Source organism: Dermacentor silvarum, chromosome 8 (assembly GCF_013339745.2).
Source record: "Dermacentor silvarum isolate Dsil-2018 chromosome 8, BIME_Dsil_1.4, whole genome shotgun sequence".
NCBI classification, from domain to species: domain Eukaryota; kingdom Metazoa; phylum Arthropoda; class Arachnida; order Ixodida; family Ixodidae; genus Dermacentor; species Dermacentor silvarum.
Window position 1 is genome coordinate 44770034 of NC_051161.1, and position 26589 is coordinate 44796622.

Consider the following 26589-nt stretch of genomic DNA (forward strand, 5'->3'; position numbering starts at 1 on the left):
TTAGCGCTGGCCCCATTACTCCTATCCAGATTCCACGCACCACCTCATACTTATTGTGGCCCCAAAGTGCTCTGAGTTTCATTATTGCTGCGTTACGCTTCCCCTTCATTGTGAGGTTATCTTGGTGGATTCTTGCGTTAGTCTTGCCACCGCCCGTCGACTGAAGAAGGCGCTATGGTTCTCAAGAATTGCCATGGATAGTCAATGAAGCGCAGTAACGCCTTCTGTCAAGGGGCGTCAAGTTTCTCGAGCCGATGTGAAGTGTTGAGTGGTGGACCGTTCTACAATGCGGGGTTGAGACTCGCTGCCGTTAGTCTCAAACAAGCATCGGTTCATTGTTTTCCTCGATTCCACCGAGCGTAGCATGGCACCGCGCCTTGACACAAGAAGAGGCTTAGCTTCAATGCTGCTTCTCGGTGACTGCTACGACGAGAATTTGTTTAAGAAACACACGTGTAGAACGTCAGTGCATTGTAGTACACGCCGAAACGGCCTGTTTCAGGAAAATATCGCTCAAGGATTGCCCTGAATTGTCATTGAAGTACTTTGACCACTTATGCCGAAGAGAGGCGCTGCCCTCTACTTTCTTTATTGGCTGGGGCTGCTAAGTACAAAAACATACACCACAGGCGCAAGTATTCGCAACGGGATGAGGCATGCATGTGTCTGCAGCCCATTAAATAAATGACAGTATAACGGCATATGGTTCAGTAAAGCGTATAGTAATGGATGGCTTGAGCGTACCGTGGTTGGCGCCAATCGAAAGAGCAATGCCACGAACATATCAGATTGTATTAACTCTATAGTGCTTCTGGCTACCTACGTATATTATTTCCCAGAATATTTTTAAGTCTTAACATTTAGCAAGAAGCCCATATTTGGCGTAATACAGTTCTACCCCGAGCATAAGCCTTTTATCATGACACCTCTAATTGTACTTATGAGAGAAGCACCTACCGTCCATCTCTAGTAAAAAGGTAAATAAAAAATTGTCGCAGTTTCACCCGAAAGGCAAAGCATCAATTGCGATAGCAACTTAGTAGAGAGCTATACGGAGTAAGGATAGTAGTTTTATCAGCTGTATAAACTTGGACATGCAGCAGCACCAGCAACGCGCAGAACTGTTGTCGACGCCTCGCCGTTTTGCCCGCGTTCGCACCGAACGCGCGCGGCGTTGGTGACTGTTGCCAGGGCCTCTGAGGGCGGCTAGGAGGTATTCGACAAGATCAGAACGGGAAACTCGTCGAGCAGCGTCAGAAGTCTTTACCACCTTCTCGCGTCGCGACGTTTTATTGCGATAGCAATTATATGGACACTCAAAAGCAGATTTCTGCCGTCGGCGTCGCCGTCGCCGTCGCCGTGAGGTTCCGTATGACGTCAATGCAGATGAAATCGTCGCCGCGCGCCGAACGCTGTATGTGCGAGTGAAAGGGCGCGAGGGGCGCGTCTTTCACGGGGAGTGAACGCACGGCGGAGAACAAACGCGCGTTCTGCGCCGTGCTCCCTTAAGGGCTGCAGAAGTAGGCGTCTCTTTCCTCCTTTACAATCACCATATATGTAGAGCAAACGCGCCTTCTTCCGACGCGCGAGAGGCCGTGGGGGAGGGGGGAGGGAAGGGAGGCGACGTTTAGCTGCGGCACCAAGTGCCTATTTATATCAGAGGCTCCGGCAACAGTCACCAACGCCGCACGCATTTTGAGCTAACGCGGGCAAAACGCCGATGGCGTCGACAACAGTTCTGCGTGTTGCCGATGCTGCTGCATGTCCAAGTTTATACAGCTGATAAAGCTACTATCATTACTCCGTATAGCTCTCTACAAGTTTGCTATCGCAATTGATGCTTCGCCTTTCAGGTGAAACTGCGACAACTTTTTTTTAATATAAATACGCATTTGGTGCCCAGCTAAACGTCGCCTCCCCTCTCTCCCTCCCTCCCGACGCCTCACGGCCTTTCGCGCGACGGAAGAAATCACGTTCGCTCTATATATGTGCTAATTGTAAAGGAGGGAAGATACGCTTAATTCTGCAGCCCTTCCGGGAGCACGGCGCAGAACGCGCATTTGTTTTCCGCCGTGCGTTCGCTCCCCGTGAAAGTGCGTGTCCCTCGCGCCTTTTCACTCGCACATACAGCGTCCGGCGCGCGGCGACGATTTCATCGCCGTTGACCTCATACTGAACCTCATGGCGACGGCGATGGCGACGCCGATGGCAGAAATCCTCTTTGAGTGTAAACAACTGTGAGCCCTTCCACTGATGGGGTGGAGATGGAAGACCAGCGAAGCTGTACTATGGTGGGAATTATGTATTTCCAATTATGACTATTAAGATGTGATGGTGTAAACTGTTATTTGAACTATTAAAGAATGAGAAATGTATATTATCCGGTGGTTTTCATTTATTTAGTGACCACAGGGACCATGGCCTTATGGTCGCTACGGTACACCGCCATAGGGAGTACGGCAAAGGTTGGCACGTTCTTCATAAACACGTCACCAACGCCGGCAAAACACCGCCACCCTCGACAATAGTTCTGCGCGTTGTTTGTATGACCGCACACAACCGCTGTCAAAACGCTGGCGTGAGCAAGCGCGACAGCACCAGCGAGCGAAGGTTCATGCGGTCTATCGCTTCAACGGAAACTGAGCGGCGAAAGCACAGCGCATACTAAGGTAGGAGCCGTGTTGCAGATCGCTTTCAAGATACGGTGCGCGCGACCGCCCTGCGCCGCACAAAGTACAAGCTCAAGTTCAAAGTAGAAGTACAAGTACGCGCAGAGCAGAAGCCGCAACCCCTCCCTCCCGCGCTGCCTTCCCGCTGTCCTCCTTTCGCGAGTCGCCAGTTCCCCTTGCGCCCGGTCGCAAGATACGCATTTGGTGCCGCAGCTAAACGTCGCCTTCCCTCCCTCCCTCCCGTCCCCCCACGGCCTTTCGCGCGACGGAAGAAGTCGCGTTTGCTCTCCGCCGTGCGTTCGCTCCCCGTGAAAGCGCGCGTCACTCGCGCGCTTTCACTCGCACATACAGCATACGGCCAAAGAGAGTTTTTCTACATCCGGACGCGACTATCGAAGAGTGAGCCCTGAGCAGCTTCGCTGTAAAAAATTACGGTTGATCCCCCTTTCATAGGAATCTGTGGAACACGAAATTGAAGCGTGTCTTCACAGAAGATGTTGCATGTTTACTTCGTGAACTCACGGTCCGCTGCAGTGAAAAGCGCACGATTTGCGGGCCGGCGATCATGTTACAGGTTTGCTTCGGGCGCGGCGTCCTGTTGGCGAGCGCCGTCCTGCTGGCGAGTTGCTTCGGCGAAGGTGCGAGCATTCCGGTCCAGCTCCGTAGTGGCTACGGCAGCCAGTCGAGCTGCGACGCCCACAGCTGCACGAATTCCAGTGGCAGAGTTCGCAACGTGCGCCGCGAACGTGCGAAGGCAGTCTGCTTCACGCTGGCTCACGCAAGCGAGATTCGCCCGGCGACGTCGTTGCGCCTTTTAGCGCAGCACTTGTTAGGTAGTGCCATCGCCTTCCGATGCAGCAGTGCATCACCTACGTATAGGTGATGCACTGCTGATCCACGTTGAAGCCGCAATCCGTATTCGACGAGGCGCCACAGGCTAATCCGTTGCAGACTGCCTACAGGAGGCCACAGAAGTACATGGATTTGTTGGACCTTCGTGCTTGTGGATTTAGACGCTCTCGTGGCTTTGTTTATTGCGCTTTATATGCCTTCATTGCCGTAGATTTCAGAGCAAAAAAATTAAATTATGGGGTTTTACGTGCCAAAACCACGATCTGATTATGAGACACGCCGTAGTGGGGGACTCCGGAAATTTGGACCGCCTGGGGTTCAAATTTCAGAGCATGCAATCTATACTTTTCAAAGTATAGACGCTGCGAACGCGCACAATCGCTACTAGTTACGACGGTTCAGCTTGTCGAGGTGGCCAAATCGAAACGCGCCAAGCGTCTCAATGCACTGGCTTGCCCGCGATAAATTCATAAGGGCGTTTTATGTCGTTTGTCGGTGCATGCGTCCTTGGCGTAATGGTTTCAGAATCGGGCTTTTCTGCTAGAGGTGCTCTATTTGAATCCTACCATCAACCATTTTAATTGTGTTTTTATTGTATGATTATTTATTGTATAATTATTGTATGAAACTACATGCACGAGGCTACACTTGGTTCTTTATTCAATGGCTACACCGCGTTGGAGCCTCCGCTACCTCCGCTGCGCTGTAACTACCGAAGCGCGACCTGTCGGCGCTCGTTAGTGTCACGATGCAGTGCTTCACCGCTCCTAGATGGCGGCGTCGGAGCCTACGTCACATCTGTTATATCCGTTGCCGGAAATCAGTCGTGAAACCCGGCATAAAACACTTTCTTGTTAAAACAAAACGGTAACTACTCAGCACATTTTTATAGAATGCCAATATATTCACTCCTCCAGAACAGTAGGAAACGCCCACCTTCCACGAACACTGATATTCAAAGCCGATGGATGCGTTAACTGTTCAGTTAACGCATAAGCAAGGATAAAAAAGATACATTTCGAGTAGTAGCAGTAGTATGAAACTTTATTAAAGCCTTAAGGGCTAAGGGATCGGGTCGATAAAACTGGTCTTGCTTCTTCACCCGCCGGGGAGTAGATTCGTCAGTCCATAATTCCAGCAGCAGTCACCTATGAGTCACCCGTCCATCGCGCGCCTGCCCAACCAGCCGTAGCTGATCTCGCAAGCTCGAGCATAGGGTTGGATTAGGAAGGGTTAACCCCTTCCTAATCCAAGCGTGTGGTATAAGGAGGCGTATTCATTACAGTGCGGACATTTTGTCAGGGTAGACGAGCAGCTTACAAGATGAAGATAGGTGTCTGTTTGAAGGCTACGCCAGACCATGGCCGCCTCGTCGCGAGGGAGTTTTGCGTGGGGGGAGAGTGTGACGTGCTATAGGCGATAATATTGTAGCAGATGGGTATAGGTGCAGTGTTACGGTCCCCATGACGAACTCGGCTATCATTTCAGATAGGGGTGCCCGGTTGGCGTGCGCTCGGGCGCAGGTGTGCGCCTGCTGGTTACCGCTGAGAGACGCGTAACCTGAAGTCGACAGGAGGGAAAGAATGGGAGGGGTTGTTTGTGTCGAGTGAAGAATGTAGTGTCCTTGGCTGCAAATCTCACCTCTCACTTGAGAGTCTGAAAAAACGATGGTGCAGCCTTATTGTGGGTGGTGTTACGATTCACTTAGAGTGGCCATGCCCGGACCACGTGCAAACGCGTAGGAAACGGCGTAACTAACGATCTCGCTCGTCAACATGAAAAGACATGTCCGCCGCGAGGGTCTAAGATACGTCAGGGACTAAACCTGCCGTGCCGCCTTGCGAGAGTGGCGGCGGCCATAACTTCACACCCTTGATTATTGGGGACGCTCATTGTGTCGCTGAGCCGTGCTCCCTCAAGGGCTGCAGAAGATAGCGTCAACATTTCCCTTTCCACACGAACCACTTACTACGCTCACGGCACGCGCTGGGGGGAGGGGGATATAGGCGGCCTCCACGTAGAAGGTGTTAGGATGGTGCCCGTACTGTCGAGCGAGGGCCTGCGCTCTGGCTTGACGTCATCCAACCTGGTGAACGCGGTGCATATTCCTGGGTATATAGTGAAACGCGTACTCGACCTCGAAGATAGGCGGCGATTTGCATGATGGCTTGATTCAGGTGCAGTGGGTATCCCAGATTGCCGGAGGACTTGACTGCCTGTGCTTTGGTTTACAAGGAGGGCGTCGATGATCCCTCGAGCGGTGTTGCGCATGCCGTGTGCTTCCAGACAGAGTGTCGCCTTTCCGGGTGGGAGCCCTGGCACTTGCTTGTATACAAGCCGGTCGAGCATGCTCGTATCTGCCGAACGAAGAAGGAGCTACGGTGTCGAGTAGGCTATTCTACTGGTTATGAACCTACTCCACCCTGTACGTTTAGAGTATTGGTGGAAGAAAAGCAAGGAAGAGATGAAGTCGGGGTCGTTACTGGTATATGTAGAGAGAGAAAGAGAAGCAGGAAAAGGCAAGGAGATTAACCAAACGCACGTTCGGTTTGCTACCCTGCACCGGGAGATAGGGAATAAAGAGGCGAAAAGAAAGACAGTGGGGAAGAGAGAGAGAGAGCACTAGTTGGGCGCACACTTAAAGGTGCACAGCAAGCTAATATGAACGGTCGCAGAGACCTGTCGACTTCAGATATCGTAGCAACGCCCTCGTTGCTTTCACCGGTATGGGTAAGTTTACAACACATGTGCACACATGGAGGCTTCAATGAGGAGAGCGAATATAAGGCAGAGATAGACAATGGTAGACTTCAATAGAGTAAAGCCTGACTATAGCTCAAGCAGGCAATGCGGCCATTTGTCGCTGCAACATTTCAAAGGGGGTATCATTAGAAATTATCATCATGATCATCATTCCCTCTAGGTGGAGTTTCCCGTGGAGGAAAGTTCTACAATACGAAGGTCAGGCTAATGTATCCTCGGTTTCTCTTCGACTCACTCAGACCTTATGATCACTCGCACTACTCCCTTCGACACGCGGAGAGCCATTGATTGATGCCCACTCGGATTCTGAGCTATTTGAGCTATCGGGCAACTTCCGCGCTTGATCCAGTTTGTGCAATGTATCGCGCTCGATCGACACAGAATCTCGCACTATAGCGGCATCTGTGAATGTATTTAGGAGGTGCCAGCAGCAAGGCAATATGTTGTTGCGTGCGAAGGCGACGCTGTGCACATCACGAAGACGAAACTGCTCTTCAGACGATGGCGGCCTCCACGCTGTGACAGCCTCCCACATAAAAAGCCACGTTATACAGGGTGTTTCACTTAACTTGGGCCAAACTTTAAAAATATTCAAATGCCGCGTAGGTAATGTTGTTCGCCGTCGCTTGAAGATACTCAGATAATTTTTTGCATTCCGCGTAATTACATAATTTCTAAATAATTCTCAATTATTATAATTAGATGAAAAGTGTCAATGAAAAAGAATGTAAACCAAGATGAAAAACTCCCGATACAGCACTCTGTTGCTAAATACGTGCTACATAAAAGTGTTCTTCCGAGCGTGAAAGAAGCCCGCGAATACACACAAGGTTGTCGCGCGTCTGGCCGCTGGAGGCACTTTCGCTCGAGGCACTTTGGCTCAAGGCACTCGTGTACAGTCGACATAAAGTATTCGAAGAAACGGCATTCGAATTTTCAAGTGGTGAATATTCGATTCGCATGACCTAATCAAATAGTGACGATAAGAATTGAGGACCGATAGAATCGAATCGGACAATATTCAATTGGTTATTCAAAAGTTTCGAATATTCACACACCCTTGCGACCCGATTATGAGGCACGCCCTAATGGGAGACTCCGGATAAATTTTGACACGATGGATTTCTTTAACGTTCACGTAAATCTAAGTACACGAGCACTTTTTGCATTTCCCCCCCATCGAAATGCGGCAGCCACGGCCGCGATCCCGGTTGGGTTCGAACCCGCGACCTCGAGCTTCGAAGCACAATTCCATATGGACACAAAGCGCGCCGAGTCCGCACTGCCTCTGTGGCAGCGCATTTGGTTAAAAGCGCGGTTCAAGTGGTTGTCAGGCAGAACGGTATATTGTGGCTGCCGTGAGTTGCAATATCTTTAGTAATCACTAGACGTGGAAGCATTGCGAAACCTAGTTCAAGGATGCATCGTGCCTTTGGTATACAAACTGAACTACCGTGCTTTTAAAAAGAGAAATCTGTGATTTGAAAAGTGAAGAGTGCCCTGCGCGTGTTCTTATAGTATTCGCCTTCGTGCTTCTCCAAATCTATGTCGAGCACTGAACTATCATAATATGATCGAGGTGCGGCTGAAACATGTGTGCGTTCCTTTTGGCGATACCTTATAGTCAAATGGACTTGAAGGTGAAACGTGAGCTGCAGCGAACGCGAAGGGCAATCCTTTCTTTCTCGACACGGAGACATGTGGCGCGTCGTGACGAGGCCCCCTTAGTGCCACCTCTGGAACATTCAAATTCACTCATTCAAAAATTGTTCGCGTTTTTAATCCGAACCGATAGCAGCGTTCGTGGCTGCCTGCGCGCAAGCAGCGCGCACGACCACGAATACATTAGGGAAACTGGCTGCATAACGGCCGCGCACTCGAAACCTGCCACATCACGATGGTTGTGATGTCATCGTCTTAATCCGCGAGAGCGCGCGTGTTTGTATTCTTCGCTATACGGCTCACTATATACACTCTATCGGCGAGGGGGTGAAGCAATGTTCGTGCTCGGCCTTCGCTATACCGGAACGACATTCCCACGTCCCCCCGCAGTGCAATCGAAGGGGGGGGGGGGGGGGGGGGGGGGGGGCGATCCGTCGACGACACGGCCACGCGACAGCGCGACAGCGGCTCGAGGAGGGACCGCGCAGCACAAGACGCGCCCGCGACGTCGGACGGCTTCGAAGACAAGTCACGCCGCGCAGGCCTTCGGCCTGCCTCTCGTCGCAAAGCGGAGTGCGCGCACGCAAACGACGCAATAAAAACATCTCATAGTGACCGTTGTTAGACGCAAAGGCGGTATTCACCTCGATCGATCCCTTTCGGGCATCATTGCTGTCAGTGCACGCCTTGGTCGACTCAACCAGCGGAAATCGATGATACTCTCTCTATATTCGTTCTGCATGTGTTTCACTTAGTGAGTCGAGCTTTTGGCCCAGGCTATATACTGCGTATCACTCTTACTATATTTCTTTATTATTTCAGACATGGAAGGTAGAATACAATGAATAGCACTTCGACATCACAGGGTTGAGGGGATGGGGGAAAAAAGCCCCTGTTATGCGGCTTGACGCTGCTGCCATCCCCGAAAAAAAAAAATACGTCAGGCAATGACAGAAAACTCACAAAGTAATAAAAGCCCTAAGTTTCAATCATTGTAGAAAAAACAATAACACAATACAGTAGTTAGTGGTATTTCAAGAATCCAAATGCGTAACAAAGTCGAGGTGCACACTGTAGTAAAAAAGAAAAAAAAAACACGGATCAAGAAGATGCTTTAGGGGAATATTTTCTTAATTTCCCTGTATGAGATACAGGGAAATCGTTCCCAATAAGTGTCATTAAGTAAATGGAACGAGGTTAAGATCATACGAACGGGTTGACATGCGCGTCGCATCGGTGCACTCTTCGCGTCGCATAGTTTTCCAGTGCACGGAAAGGGTGCTTGGCGCTTGAGTGGAGGCGTACGCAGCGCGATGAATTACGCCAGGTAAAAGTGAAAGTATATAATCCAGACAGTGATCGACGGGGAATGCGAACCTCTAACACCAGCAGTACACCTGCGCAGTAATACCAATCCCTTACTTCACTTAGAGGACCAACCAGGAGTCGGCAACCGGCAGTCCCTGTTCGTTTATCCTAAATAATGGGCTCCGTATCGAAGGCTTACCGGCCACTGTTCAACTGCACTATAACCATGGTCTCCGTAATATATTCCAGAGCGGAGTCTTTGCGTTGGCGCTGTCGAAACACAACTCGCACAATTAGTTATACAGAAGGGTGGTTTGTCGGGCACGAGTGCACCTCGTCGTAATTGGCATTCACCTGCTCAAAACAATCACGCAATCGGAGACAAGTTATGAGAAATTGGAAGCTGTTACTAAAATTCCCGGATGGATCTGAAATTTTTACTGACGTGAAGCTTAGTCCAGGAAGAAAGAAATGAAAAATAATTCATTTTTAAATGTACGAGAAAAGCACTAATTTTTAAGCGACCGGGGCCACAACCTGACCACCACGGCACATTACACATCCACAGATGTCGCAGCCATCATGGGCTGAATAACTTGCCCGTTACCAGTTGTCCAGAGTAAGCGATACGACTCCTGCACTTCGACGGTGATCGCTAAATCCCGAGCACCGTGGTCTTGAGCGAGAAGAGAGGTAACGCAAACGCTGGTGGTGGAAGTTATAGGCACCTTGAAAGCGGCCGCGCTCGCCCGCTAAAGATGCCCAGGAGACGTCCACACTCAAGATGCTGCAACAGTGCGTCGCCAGTCCACTAACTTCACAACGTGTATCATTGTCTTCTGCCTGCAAAGCTCCTCGGGCGATAAGGACTTCGCCGTAGGCGACGAAGAGAACCGCAGGTCCCACCACCTTCGCCGGCAAACGCCGAGACGCCTCTGTCTATACTCAGCTCGGCGCGTGCCGTCCCCCTTTCGCGTTCGAAAGCGGCGTTGAAAGTATCGATGACCAGCGAGCGTGTTCGATGAACGATATGATTCCAGGACAGCGTGAGAGGCGTCTCTCCTGACAGACTCGCCCTTGCCCAAGCCTGGTCCCATTACGCGGGACAAGTGACAGCGAGCAGCGCGGCGACGGGGCGGAGGCAGGCCGGAAATGAAAGGAATTAAAAACGCAAGCATAAAGAGAGTGATCACAGCGCATCTGGACCGTCTCGTCGCTTTTGCATGCATCCCGGCCAAGCGGCGTGTGGTCTCACCGGTGAGGACCGTATAAAAGAGCTGCCGGCCGTCGGTCTGGACACAAGCGATCTCGTCCCAGCAGCAGCAGCAGTCGCAGTAGCACCGCAGCTCCCAGCAGCAGCAGCAGCATCTTGAAGCCATGTGGAAGGTGAGTCGCTCGGTCTCGCATGGCAGCCCGTACTTTGGAGACGCGACGAACTACCAGGACTATCGTCCGCTTCCTTGAGTCGGGCACGCCATTTTTTTGCGAGCAGTGTTATATCACGAAACTCTGCATCTTATACGGCAACCGTTTGTGCAGCCTATAGTGCGAAGCAGGTCCCGTATTCACGAAAAGCTGTAACGCTATGATTGTTCGTAAGGTGAAATTCCAGCCAATCCTGATGCACATAAGCGAAAGTGGCTGACCATTGGCAAATAGCACTTGCGAACTAAACTCTTGTGAATTCGCTCACCCTCCCACAAGCATGAAGAAGCTAGCTGGGCCACGGATAGATGGCAAAGGTCTTATAGCTGAGCAGCACATGAATTAATGTTTATAAGCAGGGGGCAACGTTATAGCAGAGACCCAGGCGGCGACATTGCCAACTTTAATGATGGTCAACGCAGATTAGAAGGAAGCTACCTCCACTGATAAGCACACGCGGTAACTGGAAGTAGGAGCTCTGCAGTAGTCAGAGCGTTAGTTTCGGGGAGAATGGGAAAAGCAGCACTGCTGCAAAAGTGTAAAGCCTCGTGACTGCCGCGACGTAAGTGAAGCTTCTCAGGATACATGCAACGTATAGCAATTAGCCGTGCGATGTATTGTGTAAATCAATTGGTAATTAGAAGCATGCTTTACACGCCTCCGCCCACAGTTGTGGCACAAATGAGTACCATGTTAGCCAGCCCAACAGTATAGCGATACCTCAAGAAACAATGTACGAGTTTTCGATGTAATCAGCTTCCCAGACTTCAGATTAGTGGCGGCTGGTCAACTGTCAGGAAGTATTGCTAAGAAATGAAAAAAAAATGCAGCTTTAACACAATCCATGTACTGTGCGTTAACACTAATTATACAATCGGTAATAGTCAGTACAATGTTCGGTGACGCAAACAGGTCTCACCTGGCAATTACTCCAGTGATTGGAGAGCTCAACCATCCTATCTAATTGAAACAGTGAACGTACAAACAGTTTCAATATCAACACATCGAATGACACCCAATGGACCCCCCAATCAAATATTACTTAGTCCAACCGCTTCCCTAGCCATCCGGTAAATTAAAAAAATTATTTGTCAGTGAAGAAGGGGATAACCTCGAATCGCAGGTAGCGATCTCCGCCCTCTGCTTCGTCGTCCTGGCCCACGCCGGAACCCTCCGCGGTGGTTTCGGTGGTGTCGGGCTGGGCGGCCTCGGCGGCGCTGGACTCGGCGCTGGACTCGGCGTTGGACTCGGAGCTGGCACCTACGGTGGAGGATACGCAGGCGGATACGGCGGCCATGGTGGTGGCTACAGGGGTGGCTACGGTGGCCTCGTCGGAGGTGGACTCGTCGGAGGCGTCGGGGGACTCGGAGGCGGTTACTACGGAGGCGGCGGCCGTGGATACTACGGAGGCGGAGTAAGTGAACTTCAAAAGGAAAAGTGAGGCAGAATAAGCCCGCATGGGTGTGATGGTCAAGCTATGGACACGTGTCCTCTTCGGCGCCTAACTGCATAAGACAGATGACCTTCGTTAGAAAGACAGAAAGAAGATGGCACAAAAAGAAAAAAAGAGAGACTAAAGGTACACGGGTCACCAAGATCAGTGTATCGCTTAATATCTGCAGTCCGCCATAGAAAAAAAGCGAATTAGAAGAAACAGAAAAGGCCGTCCTAATTCACAGTGGCGAGTCACATAAGAAAATGTAGCCCTGATTATTTGTTGTATAATCATCAATGGCCATATGCATAACATGCATCCACAGTAAGCGTCCAGAATGAAAAATTATATTTATCATTTCTGAGCCACTGGTTAGTCCACTTACATGGAGTTACAAGGGGTGCACTTCTAACTAGTGTTCTTTTTTCTTTTTTTCGTCGCCTCCACAGGGCTACAGGTCGTACGCGGACGAGACGCCCAAGCCGTACAACTTCGGCTACGTAGCCCAGGGTCCCGATGGTACTAGCTCGCGCCAGGAGGTCGCCGACGGCAGCGGCACCGTCCAAGGTGTCTACACCATCAGCACGGCCGAGGGCGGCCAGAGGACGGTGAAGTACGCCGCCGACGCTGGCGGTTTCCGCGCCAGCGTCGACACCAACGAGCCCGGCACTCAGAACGAGAGCCCCGCCGACGTGGCCCTCCGGTCTTCCCAGCCTCACGCCTCCGTGCTGGCGTCCAAGTACGGCCCTGCCGGAGGAGCTGGCGGCTACAGAGCCCGTGGATTCGGAGGAGCCGGCTACGGCGGAGCGTACGGAGGCGGATACGGCTGGTTACGGCGGCGGCTACGGTCTCGGAGGTCTCGGCGGTGTCGGCGGTGTCGGCGGCGGCTACGGTGTCGGAGGACTGTACGGCGGAGCCGGGGCCTTCCGCGGCGTCGGAGGGCATGGAAAGCATGGCCACGGCTGGCAGTGACTGATGAAGAAGGCCGTCCACGTCTTCGCCGTCCTTTGTGCGAGACTCGCCGCACTAGCACGAGAGTGCACCCCTTTTGGCCGAGTCCTCGATCCCCCTCCGTTTCCTGTACAGGTGTCGGTGTTTTGTCGTGTGTTAGTTGAAACCGCTGTCTGGACTTCCGGAGACATCCGCTTCCGGGGCGCTGCGGCTCGAGGTGTAGGGACAAACGTGGTGTGGTCCTCCTTCTCGCTGTCTTTTTGGGAAATAAACGAACTTCCAGTGTTGAAAACGAAAACTGCTTGCCTTTCGTTTTGGCGCCTCCGCCGAGTGCAGATCACTCGGATGACACGCCCTTGCGGCTTTTGGTGTATTGGCGATGACAGGGACAAAATGCAGTATATCTCGTCCCAAATGGAATTGTACCTCTCACAAAATTCGCGGTGCCTTCTACGGAGTAAGAGGAGTGAAAAAGCTTACAAGAAGCCTAAACGATGCAGGCGTCAGCCATTCTCCTGCGGACTTGCCAATTGCGCCAAAGGTGGTCCCCAGCCATCTTCGTCGAAATTAACGGCAAGGATTACCGAGTGAGCAGGACCACTTAAAAGCGCTCGAAAAGTACTCTTGCGAGAGAGTTCAAGCAGGTATCAGCGGAAAGTTGAAGTACGAGCGTATTCCGCCAAGTGGCAGCTCTATCCGTCACACGAGTACTTTAGTTCGTGTACGATATTCTCTTATAACGAAATTCGCTGTAAAGAAGAGCGAAGAAAATTGCTCAACTACTGGTCCAGCCGGGTATTCCGAGAGCTGACGTTGTTATACTATAAACCATCATGCTCTCCAGCGCAAGCACGTACTCGGAAGAGCGAGCTGCTGTTTACAAAGTGCACGGTGAATGACAGAACTAAAGTAGTGAACGACTATACGGTTTTCCGCGCCTACGCTGTACAACCGTGGCTAATACGGTTCCGGAACCTGCCACTCCAGGCGCCTGGAACAAGCATGCAGGGGCACCTTTCCGCGGCTTCGTAAAGCCGTTCTATAACCCCCGTATTCAGAGCTACTTGTTAACTTGAAGCCCATGCTTGACTTGATTAAAATGACGTCTGGCATGAATGTGCCAATGACGCTCATTGCATTTTCATCCGGCGCGTTCACGACAGGAGTCATTTAGAGCACAAGTCAAGCACAGGCTTCAAGTTAAGATGCATTTCTGAATGCGGGGGTAAGACTGATTGTCTAACATCACAAGCCAAGACTGTTCGAGCGAGCACAACCCTACGCGAGAATCTCAAGGACGCTGCGTCACCGGAGTGCGGCGCGCGAACTCGGTCAGGTACAACGACGCTGCTTGCTTGCTGCTGCCGTCCTGCGGACAGCTCGTCATTCTGCGAAAGAATGTGCACCGTAGAGCGAAGTCTCGGAGCCGTGATGCCTCGAGGATGGGCTACAAAAGGGATGAAAGCGAAGGTAGCTCACGAACGCGCCAACGAACACCACAGACAGACATACAAAGACGCACGCACGCGCACACACACCCTATCCGTACGCCCGCTGGAAACTCCTCCGTGTCTGAGTAGCGGGCCGTGAACAATGTGTGTCTTTCGCCGCCGCCGCCGCCGCCGCCGCCGGTACTATGTTTTGTTTGTTTGCTCGTCAGCAACCCGCGCATCTCAAACGTGTGCCAAGAAGCACTCGCGCACTTCTTGGTGCGCGTGCGTGTGTGTGATCGTGTCAGTGTGTGCGTATACAGGTATACGCACACACTGACACGATCACATGCGCGTATACAGGTATACGCGCATGTTATGCGTGTGTGTGTGCGTCGGTGCAATGCTTTATCTTTTTTTTTTTTTTCCTCTTCTGCTGCTTCTTTTTTCGATCCCGGCGTCGTGACATCGGCCGCCAAAGGGCGTAGGAGTGGCGACTCTCCCACAGAACCGAGAACGCGCGGCGAGGCGTCCTTTTTTTCTTGCGGTGTCTCTGTTGTTTCGGCGAGGACCGCCAAAGCAGGCGCCGCCATGTCTTCCGCCCTAGCATTCCCTCGAGGCGTCGTATACGCTGCCTTTCCGGAGTCGGCCCCCTCACTCTTCAGCAGGCGCGGCGATGCACCTCCTATATAAGTCCAGCACAGGGACTCTCGTTCTGCAGTACGCAGCTTTGTATCTGAACGTTGAGGTTTGGTGCCATACCCGTCTTACGTGTGCTTGACGTAAAGGGAACAAGCGAATCATGATAAAGGTGAGTTCCGAAGCGGCGGAAAAAGAGTGTCGTCGATGCCAGTTTATGGACCTCGGATATCGTCGGTGTCATCATCGGTTACGCTTGTGAGACGTCCCACCGTGCTGTCACCTCGTTTTTATTGCTATATATACATCCGTTTTGAGGAAGCATAAGCCGTCGAGTCATGGTGGTGGTCTGTGAATACGAAGTGATGTGCTTACCGAATGTTCATGCTAGAATGCGTAAGCGTGACTGCACGAGGACGTAGAAATAAATAGACACGTAGATACTCGGTTTCTTTCTACATCCTCGTTCAGTGGCGCTTATTCTATCATGAATTGTAACCAACTAGCCCGACAACGTGCTTTTTACTGAATGAACTGGGCGTTAACGATACCGACAGGCATGTGTATTAGTTCATGTGCCCAGGTGATTTTGGCAGAGTAGGAAGTGTATGAATCGTAGAACATGAACCTTCATAGGAAGACTTCATGGCGCGTATTTATAAAAAGCTCTTATGATATAATTTTTTCTAAGAGAAATTTCCAGCTAATTAGCAAATGCGAGGCAGGCCAGTAGCAAAGGACACATACGAATGAAAAGTTTTGTGAATTCGGCCCCAGTTTATTAGTGGTAACGCTTGTTTCGGTAAGGTTCGGTGTTAAGTGTGCTGTCAAAATATCTGAATAAGTATGTCAAATACTTTAAAATGCAGCTGGTTATCTTATATCGTCTCGCTTATTTTGTTTCAACACAGCCAGTTACCCCGCGCTAAAATGCGGTAATTAGTGCTTATTTCCTTGGGGGAGGGTTGGCTTATGGGTCCCCGGGGCTTACCTCTGGATCCGCCAGTTGCACCTCTATAACCTCGTAACTTAAACATTCCATTGACGAGAGAGGAATTGGTGCGCGAATTATATTTTTCGTTGGTCCATGTTTGCTTTATTTCCTTGAAGTGGACGGTCAAACCAATGTTAAAGCCAATTAAAGCAAGGTAAGGGTTTGCAAGGAGCGGAGAGTTGTGAAAATTCAGTGCGTTCGATACGTTCGGTAACGGGCGAAGATGTCACATATTGAACTGTAAATTCAATAAGCCGGGCAAATTCCCAAGACGTTTGCGCGAAGTCGCTCTGCTAACTCCAAAAGCGTCAAATGGCGAAGAAAAAATTAGCACAGATATGTTCAACGTACAGATCAGACAGCTAACATGGACACTGAAGAGCGACACTATGTCATTCCAGACAGGTGAAGCATCCTTTTAAGAGCCTGGTGCATTTATTTAGCCGCAAAATATTAATTACCGCAAGAGAACGCGAAGACAAAGATTTCCCTCGTTGAATACCGCGCCGCAACCTCTTCACCGGGACGTCACGAAGCTCAGTGCAAGGTTCCATTCGATTCGCCTGCACTTCCTGAACTATAGTTCACGAGCTGCTGCACTTCGCTATTCGTTTTCACTCAGTGCAGGCTTCGTGCAGCACGAGTTCACATCATTCCCTGCACTCATCAGAAATGTATATAGTGCAGCGTTCGTGCAGCAGGTGGCGCGCCGGTTCCGCACCAGCAAGAACTGGTACTGATCGGACTGGCTGTAACTAGTTCACTAAGTGCAAGGTGAATCGAATGAACCTGCAGTTTAGCGCATTCGAGCCGTTTTTCATCCAAGATAGAAGAAAAAAAAGTTCTGAAAATGTGCTAGGCAGAGAGCGCTTGGCTCCTTTAGAATGCACTGTCATTTCATGTTTATCGATAAACGATGCAACCAATCTCGAGTACGTTCATTCATGGCCCCGCGGGCCGGTAGTACGGAAACTTCAACGTGGCGTCGTAACACGCCTTTTATATCTGCGTCTTTTCTGTCTTGCAGAGCCTCCGCTCACGGCAAGACTGACATTTTTGTGGGGGTTTTCTATAAGAGTAATTTACCAATCCAGCTTAACCAATCCAATTTATCTTTATTCCATCATGTTAATAGTTGATGACTACGCAACCAGTGCTGTATGCAGCACCTCTTCCTTGCCTTCAGTAAAGTGGGCGAGACGCCCGTGAGGGGAAAGGGCGAGGATTTTCGAGGCACGAACAAAAGGCGGGCGGATCGGCATCGAGTACGTCAAGGACAGCTGTCCACCGTTGTGGACGAAACGAGTGCACCACAATCACTGATGATTATTATGATGATGATGAATGTGGTAATGTTTAGCATCCCAAAGAAACCTGGGCTTTGAAAGACGCCGTAGGCGCTGGGTCCATTGTGACCCCCTGAATTTCTTCAACGCGCACACAATTAATGTACATGCTACACGAGCGTTTTGGCTTTCCTCGTCAATTGGAATGCGGCAGACGTGTGGGGAGTCGAACCAGAGACCTCGAGCTCACACGCAAGGACACTGTTCTTAATATTTGGAGATTCGTGTTGTGTGGACACCTTTGCAAGGTCTACAATTCAAGGTCTAACCACGCAAATAGAACTTGGGCACAACATATCTTTGCGGTATACAGTGCATATCGTGGACACATTTTCGGAGTCTACATTGTAGTCTAAATTATTATTATTACGATCTACATTATTTTGCGGGTTCTACATTATTCCCAGGTGTTGGTAAGAGGGCTCATTGTTACGGATCATAATGCAATAGATGCTGTACGATAGTTAAGTATTCGCCCATGCCATGAGTGTGCACGGAAGGGCGACTGGCGAGTATTGACTGCAGTGGTGCTTGAAACGTTATCTATATTTGTGTCTTTTGTAGACGGCCGTCATCGCGTTGTGCCTTGCCCAGTGGGCCAGCTGCCAGTTCCCGCAGTTCCCGCAGCGATTCGTGAGTATCCTCAGCATGCCGATGCATGTGGCTACGGCATATTACTAACCACAGGCGCAAGATATCAATCACATATGATTTCCGTTATACTTCATTGTTTCTGGGTTGCGTATTCTTTTTTTTCCCTTGACATTATAGTAAAACACATCGATTTTGGATGTGTATAATTTTCATTTTATTACGCCTTTTTCATTACCGCTGCATAATTGATAGATTTTAAGAAAACGCCAGTGCTTGTGGTGCCAGTTTCTACTGATTATATGTTAATTTTCCATTAACACAGTTCCTTTTTTTTTTCGTTTGATCTCTGTCCACGATAATCACGGCTGCCACGGGCTACTTTTTTTTTTTTTAATGCGAATAGCGTTCCTGGCGTTGTCAGACCAGTTTTTTACTTTTCTTCGGTTATCTAGTTGTCTAGAGAGAAGCGAAGAGAGAAAGGCAGGGACGTTAACCAAGGACGTGCCCGGTTGGCTACCCTACACTTGGGGAGGGGGAAAGGGGAAGGATGGATAAGGAGAGGAAAGAAAAAATAATAGAGTCAGTCATTCCTAGAGCCAGCCGCAGAGGAATCTCCGCTGTCACAAGCGTTCGTACAATCAGGTGTCCTTGACGACAGAAGGACTTTTGTGGCCTTTTGCATGCAAGAATGCAGAGGCCACGGTCCAAGGATCTCTTCTTCCGAGAGCGCTCTGTTATCCAACAGGTTGAGTTTAGCTTGTAGAGTGCCTCGTCGAGTGTAGCAGGATGGGCAGTGACATAGAAGGCTTTCCCACCAAACGGCTTGAGGGCTGATCCCGAAGATATATTGCAGTCTGAAAATGTGCGCCGATCCCAAAGGTAGTGCAGTCTAAGATGTGGGTCGTTCACGCGGTTATACGAGCCAATCGGCATGTGCCACTGCCTATGAGCGGCTCTTCGACGAACCTCTTCGATGCCAACTTGTGGTCACTGTGTATGAGCCGCTGAGTATATGTGCGGACTTCAGGGGGGCGGCGCCAGAAGGCCCAGCGTGTCCGGAGGAAGGCGCAAGAAAGGAGCCCGCTGCAGTATACGTACGCCTCATATATGACACGTCTCGGCTATATTCGCATACTCGGATAGCCATCGTAGATTAGTTCTACCCGATTTTTATTGCGATAGCAATTATATGGACACTCCAAAGCAGATTTCTGCCGTCGGCGTCGCCGTTGCCGTCGCCGTCGCCGTCGCCGTGAGGTTCCGTATGACTTCAATGGAGATGAAATCGTCGCCGCGCGCTGCCGAACGCTGTATGTGCGAGTGAAAGGGCGCGAGGGACGCGCGCTTTCACGGGGAGTGAACCCACGGCGGAGAACAAACGCGCGTTCTGCGCCGTGCTCCCTTAAGGGCTGCAGAAGTAGGCGTCTCTTTCCTCCTTTACAATCACCATATATGTAGAGCAAACGCGCCTTCTTCCGACGCGCGAAAGGCCGTGGAGGGGGAGGGAAGGGAGGCGACGTTTAGCTGCGGCACCAAGTGCCTATTTATATCAGAGGCTCCGGCAACAGTCACAAACGCCGCACGCATTTTGTGCGAACGCGGGCAGAACGCCGACGGCGTCGACAACAGTTCTGGGTGTTGCCGGTGCTGCTGCATGTCAAAGTTTATACAGCTGATAAAGCTACTATCATTACTCCGTATAGCTCTCTACAAATTTGCTATCGCAATTGATGCTTCGCCTTTCAGGTGAAACTGCGACAACTTTTTTATATACTACGCTAAGCAGAACTGAGCTAGAGATCGGGATATCTCTGTAACATCGCAGTTCCTTGTAACATAACGGCTGCTTGTAAAGTGTTACACTTAGTGGAATTTATATGTGGGGCGATATTAAAGGTCTACGCGCTGTGTTTTCGGCACGGCACATCCTCCGCCTAACGTTATCAAAGCAAAGTCCCCCTTGTAGGCGACAAGCAGTTCGAATGGACAATCTGTGCATGCATGTCTGCCCTGTTTCGACGTTCATCGAAATTGTCTAACCTGGTCAAGAGAAAGAGAGAAAAGAGGAAAGGTAAGGAAGTCAACCAGACGGACGTCCGGTTGACTACCCTAGCTGCACGAGGAAATGGGGAGGGGGAATTGAAACGAGGCAAAAGGAGAGAAAGTTCATTCAAGCGCACAGTAACAGAATCAAGGTTTCTGTATTTTTTTCAACGTACTAACGTCGCGAAATTTTTTTTTTCCCCAACGTAAAGGAGATAACGTCCGTATTGTTCCCTTGCGCTCAGGTATATGTGCAAATATGGATGCTGCATGTGTATTTGTGCATGAAAATACTTGTGTACGCTCCACTCCTCCTGGGTGATGGATGACTGTCCCAGGTGGACTATTCTGCCGGTGCTCATGCCCGCATGGTGACACTATTGGTGTGTCTTTGTCTTGTGATTGTGTGTTCGCGTGTTGAGACTATTTTCTTCATTGTTTCTCTATTTTGCTACGTTATTCTTGCCTGAGTAGTGTACAGTCAAACCCGCATATATCGAACCCAAATATAACGAATTATTGTGTATATGGAACAATTGTAAAATCCCCCTGGAAATTTCTGTATCATACTTTTATTTTATATATCGAATTACCTATATATCGAACTTTTTTGTAATCCCCTTGAGATTCGACGTATCCGGGTTCGACTGTATTTGTGACTTAGGGATAGCCGGCCTTAAAGAGGCTATACCTTCCTATTTTCCTATATAAGAAATAAATAAACAAAACAAAAAGGGGGAGGGGTCTGTTAGCGTCTTCTGAAGCCCACCGAGGTGAGAAAAAAAACGCTATTAAATGTATCCCTAAAGTTCATGCATCATTTTTCCCCCCAGCTTCCGCAGACGTTGCCTAAGCCCGTACTCGTGCCAGTGGTGACCGGCGGCGGGGGGCCGGTTCCCGTGGGCTGGTCGCCGTACAGCTTCGCGTACGACGCGGTGGGCCTGGACGGCTCGAGCACGCGCAGCGAGTCTGGCGACGCGCAGGGCCGAGTCACAGGCTTCTACACCATCACCACGGCCGAGGGCTCGAGACGCCGCGTCAGCTACGTGGCCGACGAAAACGGCTTCCGCGCCACCGTCGACACCAACGAGCACGGCACCGCCGACGAGGCGCCGGCTGACGTTGTCTGGAGGTGAGCGCTGCGGCTGTGTTTTTGCGTTGTCGAAATCTGCTAGACGTGCTGGCTCAGCATTTGGGAAGTTCTGGCTCGAGCCGCCTCGCGAAAAGTCCGGGAGTCCGTGAACAGAGACGTGCCCGAAACATGCAAAAAAGCAACGACCCAAAAGAAAGAAAGGAGAAAAGGGAAACTTTGCATAGGCCGAATTACGCTTTATTTGAGTGGTCGAGAGGGTGAAGGGAGGGTATTCTGTAAGTCCAGACAATCTGTAAGTCCACACAGTCTGTAAACAGATATGTCCACTAGGTGGACACTTACAGAATATCCCCTCAGTTCTGGACTTCCGGACTACAGATGCGACGTCTGGCCGTGGCTGCTGGGTTAGAAAGAAATTGGCCAAGAGTGCCATGAGCACGCATAACCGGTGCGCCCGCAACCTTCGCTACCAGTATATCAATAACGCACACTGCGCGATCTGTTTGTTTGCTGCAAACAGGAGGAAAAGTGCGCATTTAGAATTACAGTTAATTGCAGCAACTACAATTATACCTGCTCGACTGATGGGACGACACATCCCAAAACAACACAGATGTGCAACATACAAAATATTACCCTTTTTTGAACTTGGCGCGCGAAGAGCAACGCTGGTATGTCAGTGTTACGTCATGGAGTTCAAGCTGTCTCCGCGTATTTGGGTCCTTTTTCTCTCGCTACGTTGTGTCTTTGGTTCCCTCATCAGGCAATGTAATCCTTGTTTTATAGGCAAAAATGTTAATCAATACCGAACCAAGAGGCTCTCCAAATCCATGACGTCACAATCAACTAATGCAGGAGCTTCAAGTGGCGTCGCCACCGTGCTTCGCTTTGGAGCTTTTTCTTTTTCTTTTTTTTTTTTTTCTTCTTATGCCTCACCAACTCTCCGCCAATTCATCAAGTCCTCAGCGTCCTCTTTAGCGTCCACTTAACTATATCTAGATGTAATACAACGCGACCGTTGGCGCTGCGGTGTAAGGGTTTCATGCGCGTTACGATCCGCTTGACGGTGCCTGGTTAGGGCGGGTCATTGTTTGATCGGATCCTGAGATAACGCCACGGCGCCACCCGCATGCAGCATGGTGCGTGAGCTCCCGTCACGAGCTTATAGCGGGTACATCGTCTCGCGAGCATTCGCTGCAACTCCAGTGGCTGAGGGTGGTTCTCTTTGCCCCATTCACACGGTCGTTTAACATCGGTCCATGCAAAATTCCCGTCCAGCCAAATGCCGTGATGGGTGTGGGGTGCCACAAAGCTTACAAAGAACCGTTAAGCCATACCGTGGGATTTGAAGCACATCACCATTACTTGACTGGGTCAGTTCAATAATTCTCTTTGGGTTCATGCATCACTGTTCATTTGCACCGCAACGTTATCTTGCGGCAACTTCACATACTATATCATAATGAACAAGTTTTAAAAAAAACGTTTAATGATACGAAATGCAGAGATGTCGGCCTGAGGTACACTCCTCTAGCCAGCTACACTGCGCTGGGTAAAGAGGTAGAGGGAAAGAAAGAGGAGCATGAGAGGTGACGATGACGACAGAAGGAGAATCTAAAACATATAACAAGCAATTAGTTCTACTCAAAGCCTACAGTCCAGACCCGTACTTTTTATAAAGTCATGTAAGGCCTTGTGGCCTGAGAACGAGATTGAACGTGTTGTCAAGGGCCTAAAATAACTAACGTCCTCCGACAACAAATTAGCGGGAAACTACACTAGTTAGAATAAATAGCTTTTATTACAGTGTGTTCTTGTTGCGAAATCTAAGCTATGTTACACATTTAGAACGCCCCTGTTGGATGACTTATTTGCGGGTATCGTGAAGTATTTTACTAATGTATGCCCGGAGAATCGGTCGGCACATATACGAGCGTGAAATTCTAGATTAAGGCCCTAAATGCAAATGTCTCGCCCCCTCACAGTAGATTGTTGAACATATTGCGTGTCCTCGAAATGCTCACGAAGAGTTGTACCCTATGTATGTGCCACCTATACTAAAATTATGTCAGGTGTTTCTGCGAATCCATTAAGCAATCTTTAGAAATCGCCTGTGGCAGATAGCGCAATTTTAGTCGTTGAGCTGGTCCCCTCGAAGAGGCGTACATTACTTGCGCGGTAAATTAAAATGCGCAGTCGAATAATTAACAAAAATTATTAATTAAGTTTTTGACTAATTACCTTACGGCACACATTGTTTTACAAATTGTAGCCGGTGAGACTGAAAGGCATATCCACTTGAAAATAATTATGTGGATGGCACCAATTTCGAGATATGCGCCAACAAACTTGCTGTAAAAATGCACCGTCGTTCCACGTACCTTTGTAAGTACCGTTCTATGCATTGAAGCACAAAAGTAACTGGACCGCCAACGTATTTCTTCGCAAAGTTCGGGAAATAATATCTCGAAACTGGAGTCATCCTGAGAATTCCTTCCAAATAGATCCGCCTTGCGAACTTCCCGGCTACAATTGGTAAATTGCAGCATGTGCCGTACGGTAATTCATTAAAAACCTAATAAGTAAATGTTTATTAATTAGTCAATAACGCATTTTGTTTTTTTGTTTTTTTTTGTGCAAATAATGACCGCCTGTTGTGAAACCCAATCGTAGGATTAGAATTGCGCTATCTGCCACAGGTGATTTTTAAAAATTGTTTAAAATCGTCGCAGAAACGCCTGGTACACACGCGTAGACATTCAAAGGTCCATAAAAGTCCAGATATTTCCAGTGAGCTTTTTTTTTTTTTTTTTTTTTTTTTTTTTACGGAAACAGTACAGACCCCCGTGTGATTTCCGTAAAAAACATCTAAATCAGTCCCAACACTACCTTAGTGGCTATGGAGTTTCTATTGAGTTATGGAGTTTTGGAGTTACGGAGTCACGGCGTTTTTGTGCAAGACGTCGCAGGTGCAATTCCGTGGAAGCTATAGGGGGGAGTGGCGGGGGGTCAAAAAGGATTGTGTATGGGAGCACGTTCAAAAAATCCAATGCGGCAAAAATAATGCGCAGCCTGTCACCACGGCGAGCATCAACGTGTTAAAGCAGCCGCCAAGCAAGAATATGAAATTTCAGGACTACAGAGCTGACTTCGGTAGCGCGACAATGCAAAGGAGCGAACAGACAGGTCACGTGTTGTACTCAAATCTGATTCTTCCCCCTACATTTTCTTGCCTTCCTTATTGTGACTAATTGGATCTGGAATTGTCTGCCTCTGCCAGTTATCGCTGTGCATGAGCGTTCGGTTCTCAACAAAACAATATAAATAAGTTTCAATCTGTTTTTGTTTTTTTCGACCTACACGGTGATTCATTTGCTTAAAAGCGTTATGTCATAAAAGCATCAGAAATCTACATTTGTCGTGGAATCCGGAGTATACGGTCGTGCTTAGTAAACGTTTGGGATCGGCTGTATACGCACAGTCGAACCCGGATATAACGAATTATCGCGTATAACGAACAGCTGTAAAATTCTCTCGAGAATTTTTGTATAAAATTTTTATTTCATATATCGAAATACTTATATATCGAAATATTTCGCGATCCCCTTCGAGTTATTCGGGTTCGACTGTATACGGAAGCGTTTCACTATAGACGACTTTATATTCGATTCATGGGCGCCGCCATCTTGGGCTTTTACACAAACAATTATTTTCGAAGTTTTATGAGAAGTGAAGTCACGTAACATGGTCATGAAACGCTGAACGCATTTATACAACTATTTCCATGCTTGCGAATCGACTGCACTAACGTATGCTTCGTTGTTCAAGACAGAAAACAGCAGCGTCAACAGCCCAAGATAGCGGCACCTAAACGCTTCCGCAAAATAGTCTACAAGACTGAAGTGCCGAGCAAATAGGTCGACACACAGCTGGCGCGTCTCGCCGCTTTTCTGGACGCCTCGAGAACTCGGCAATTTCATGCGATTAAATCCTGGCTCTGCTGCAGGTCTACCGCTCCCAAGGTTCACGGCGGAGGCCTAACGCGACCAGCGGGTGCTTCCGGAGCCCAGGCCGCCTTCTATCCCGCCGGTGCTGGACAGGTGCAGCAGCAGCAGCAACCCTTCAGATATCCCTTCTCCAAGGCGTGATGAAGGCCGAAATGAGCTACCGGTTGTAGCCACGAATCGAGCCAAGTGCGTTGTGAAGACAGGCTTGGCCGGCATGCATCGCACGTGGTGGGACCCGCAGACTGAATTAGTCGCGCGAGCGAGTGCCTGCATGCGCGGCCACGACACGAATGGTACGAAAGGCCTTTAATAAAAGCCATCCAGAGACACACCTGATCATTTGCTCAAACTTTGGACGTGAGACTAGCACAGCGGCCTTGTTGAAGGCTACGCTATATCGAAAATGCCCATAAGCCCCATATTCAATTTTCCCATATGAATATATATGGGGATGCCATATAAAAATACCTATGTTCACATGTGATAACATGGAGACATGCGGGTTTTGATATGGGATCTCCGCAAACGTTCATATAATCATGCCCCCATTTATATATGTCAACATATGAGTTTTTAAATGAGACCCCGCCTATATGTTCATATCCATGAGATTATTGAATATGGGGCTTATGTTTTTTTTTTTTTTTTTTGACATGGTAACATTTTCAATAGCAATCATGAAAGAAGATATGCTGACCTTGCTGGGCTAACGTTTTTCATTAGCAAGCTTTAGCATGGAGGGGACAGTTAATTACTAGCGCTGGTAACGATGTGCTCTGGCGCGCTAGAAATTCTACCACCCGTCACTAACCGGGGTTCCATCCTGGACATTGTAAAATTCCGCCATATTGTTGGGTTTGCCTTCTTGTCAGCTCCGATTGGTTCAGAGGGCTGCAACGGCCTCTCTGATTGGCTCCAAACGCCAACATGGCGAAATTCGACAGCACGGTAAAATTTGACTTTCACAGTGTCCAAAATAGAACTCCCAGTGCACCATTGCGAATGAATGAATGAATGAATGAATGAATGAATGAATGAATGAATGAATGAATGAATGAATGAATGAATGAATGAATGAATGAATGTTTTGAGTAGCACTAATTTTCTGTCTGAGTAAAAAAAAAGAAGACAAAGATGAAGTATGCCTTCGTGATTATCACATCGTTGCCACACTACTCGCACACTACTCGTCACAGCATCACTATAGCACCACACTACTCGTTGCGTGCGCCCTAATTGCGGCATACGCCTGCCCTCTACATGCAAAATTGCCTCTTTACAACGCACTGACAAAGGATGCTGCTCGAATCAACCATTTGTTGTTCTTACTCTTTGTGTGTGTACGTTTCGCTGCCTGAGAAAAAATAAAGAGCACGTG

The 26589-nt window shown here is 49.3% G+C and overlaps 2 protein-coding genes across 2 annotated transcripts; both read left to right on the top strand.

The window, feature by feature from the left end:
- The first annotated feature begins 10631 nt into the window (after window positions 1-10631).
- LOC119462105 (uncharacterized) lies at window positions 10632-13403 on the top strand. The gene is made up of 3 exons (XM_049672839.1): window positions 10632-10640; window positions 11803-12093; window positions 12564-13403. The coding sequence occupies exons 1-3, from the start codon at window positions 10632-10634 to the stop codon at window positions 13227-13229; spliced, it is 966 nt and encodes a 321-aa protein (XP_049528796.1). The 3' UTR covers window positions 13230-13403.
- Window positions 13404-15141: 1738 nt separating this feature from the next.
- Window positions 15142-26344, top strand: LOC119461123 (adult-specific rigid cuticular protein 15.7-like). Its single transcript, XM_037722324.2, has 4 exons — window positions 15142-15306; window positions 18039-18107; window positions 20945-21243; window positions 25211-26344. Exons 1-4 carry the CDS (start codon window positions 15298-15300, stop codon window positions 25350-25352), a joined length of 519 nt encoding a protein of 172 aa, XP_037578252.1. The 5' UTR covers window positions 15142-15297; the 3' UTR covers window positions 25353-26344.
- Window positions 26345-26589: the final 245 nt, after the last annotated feature.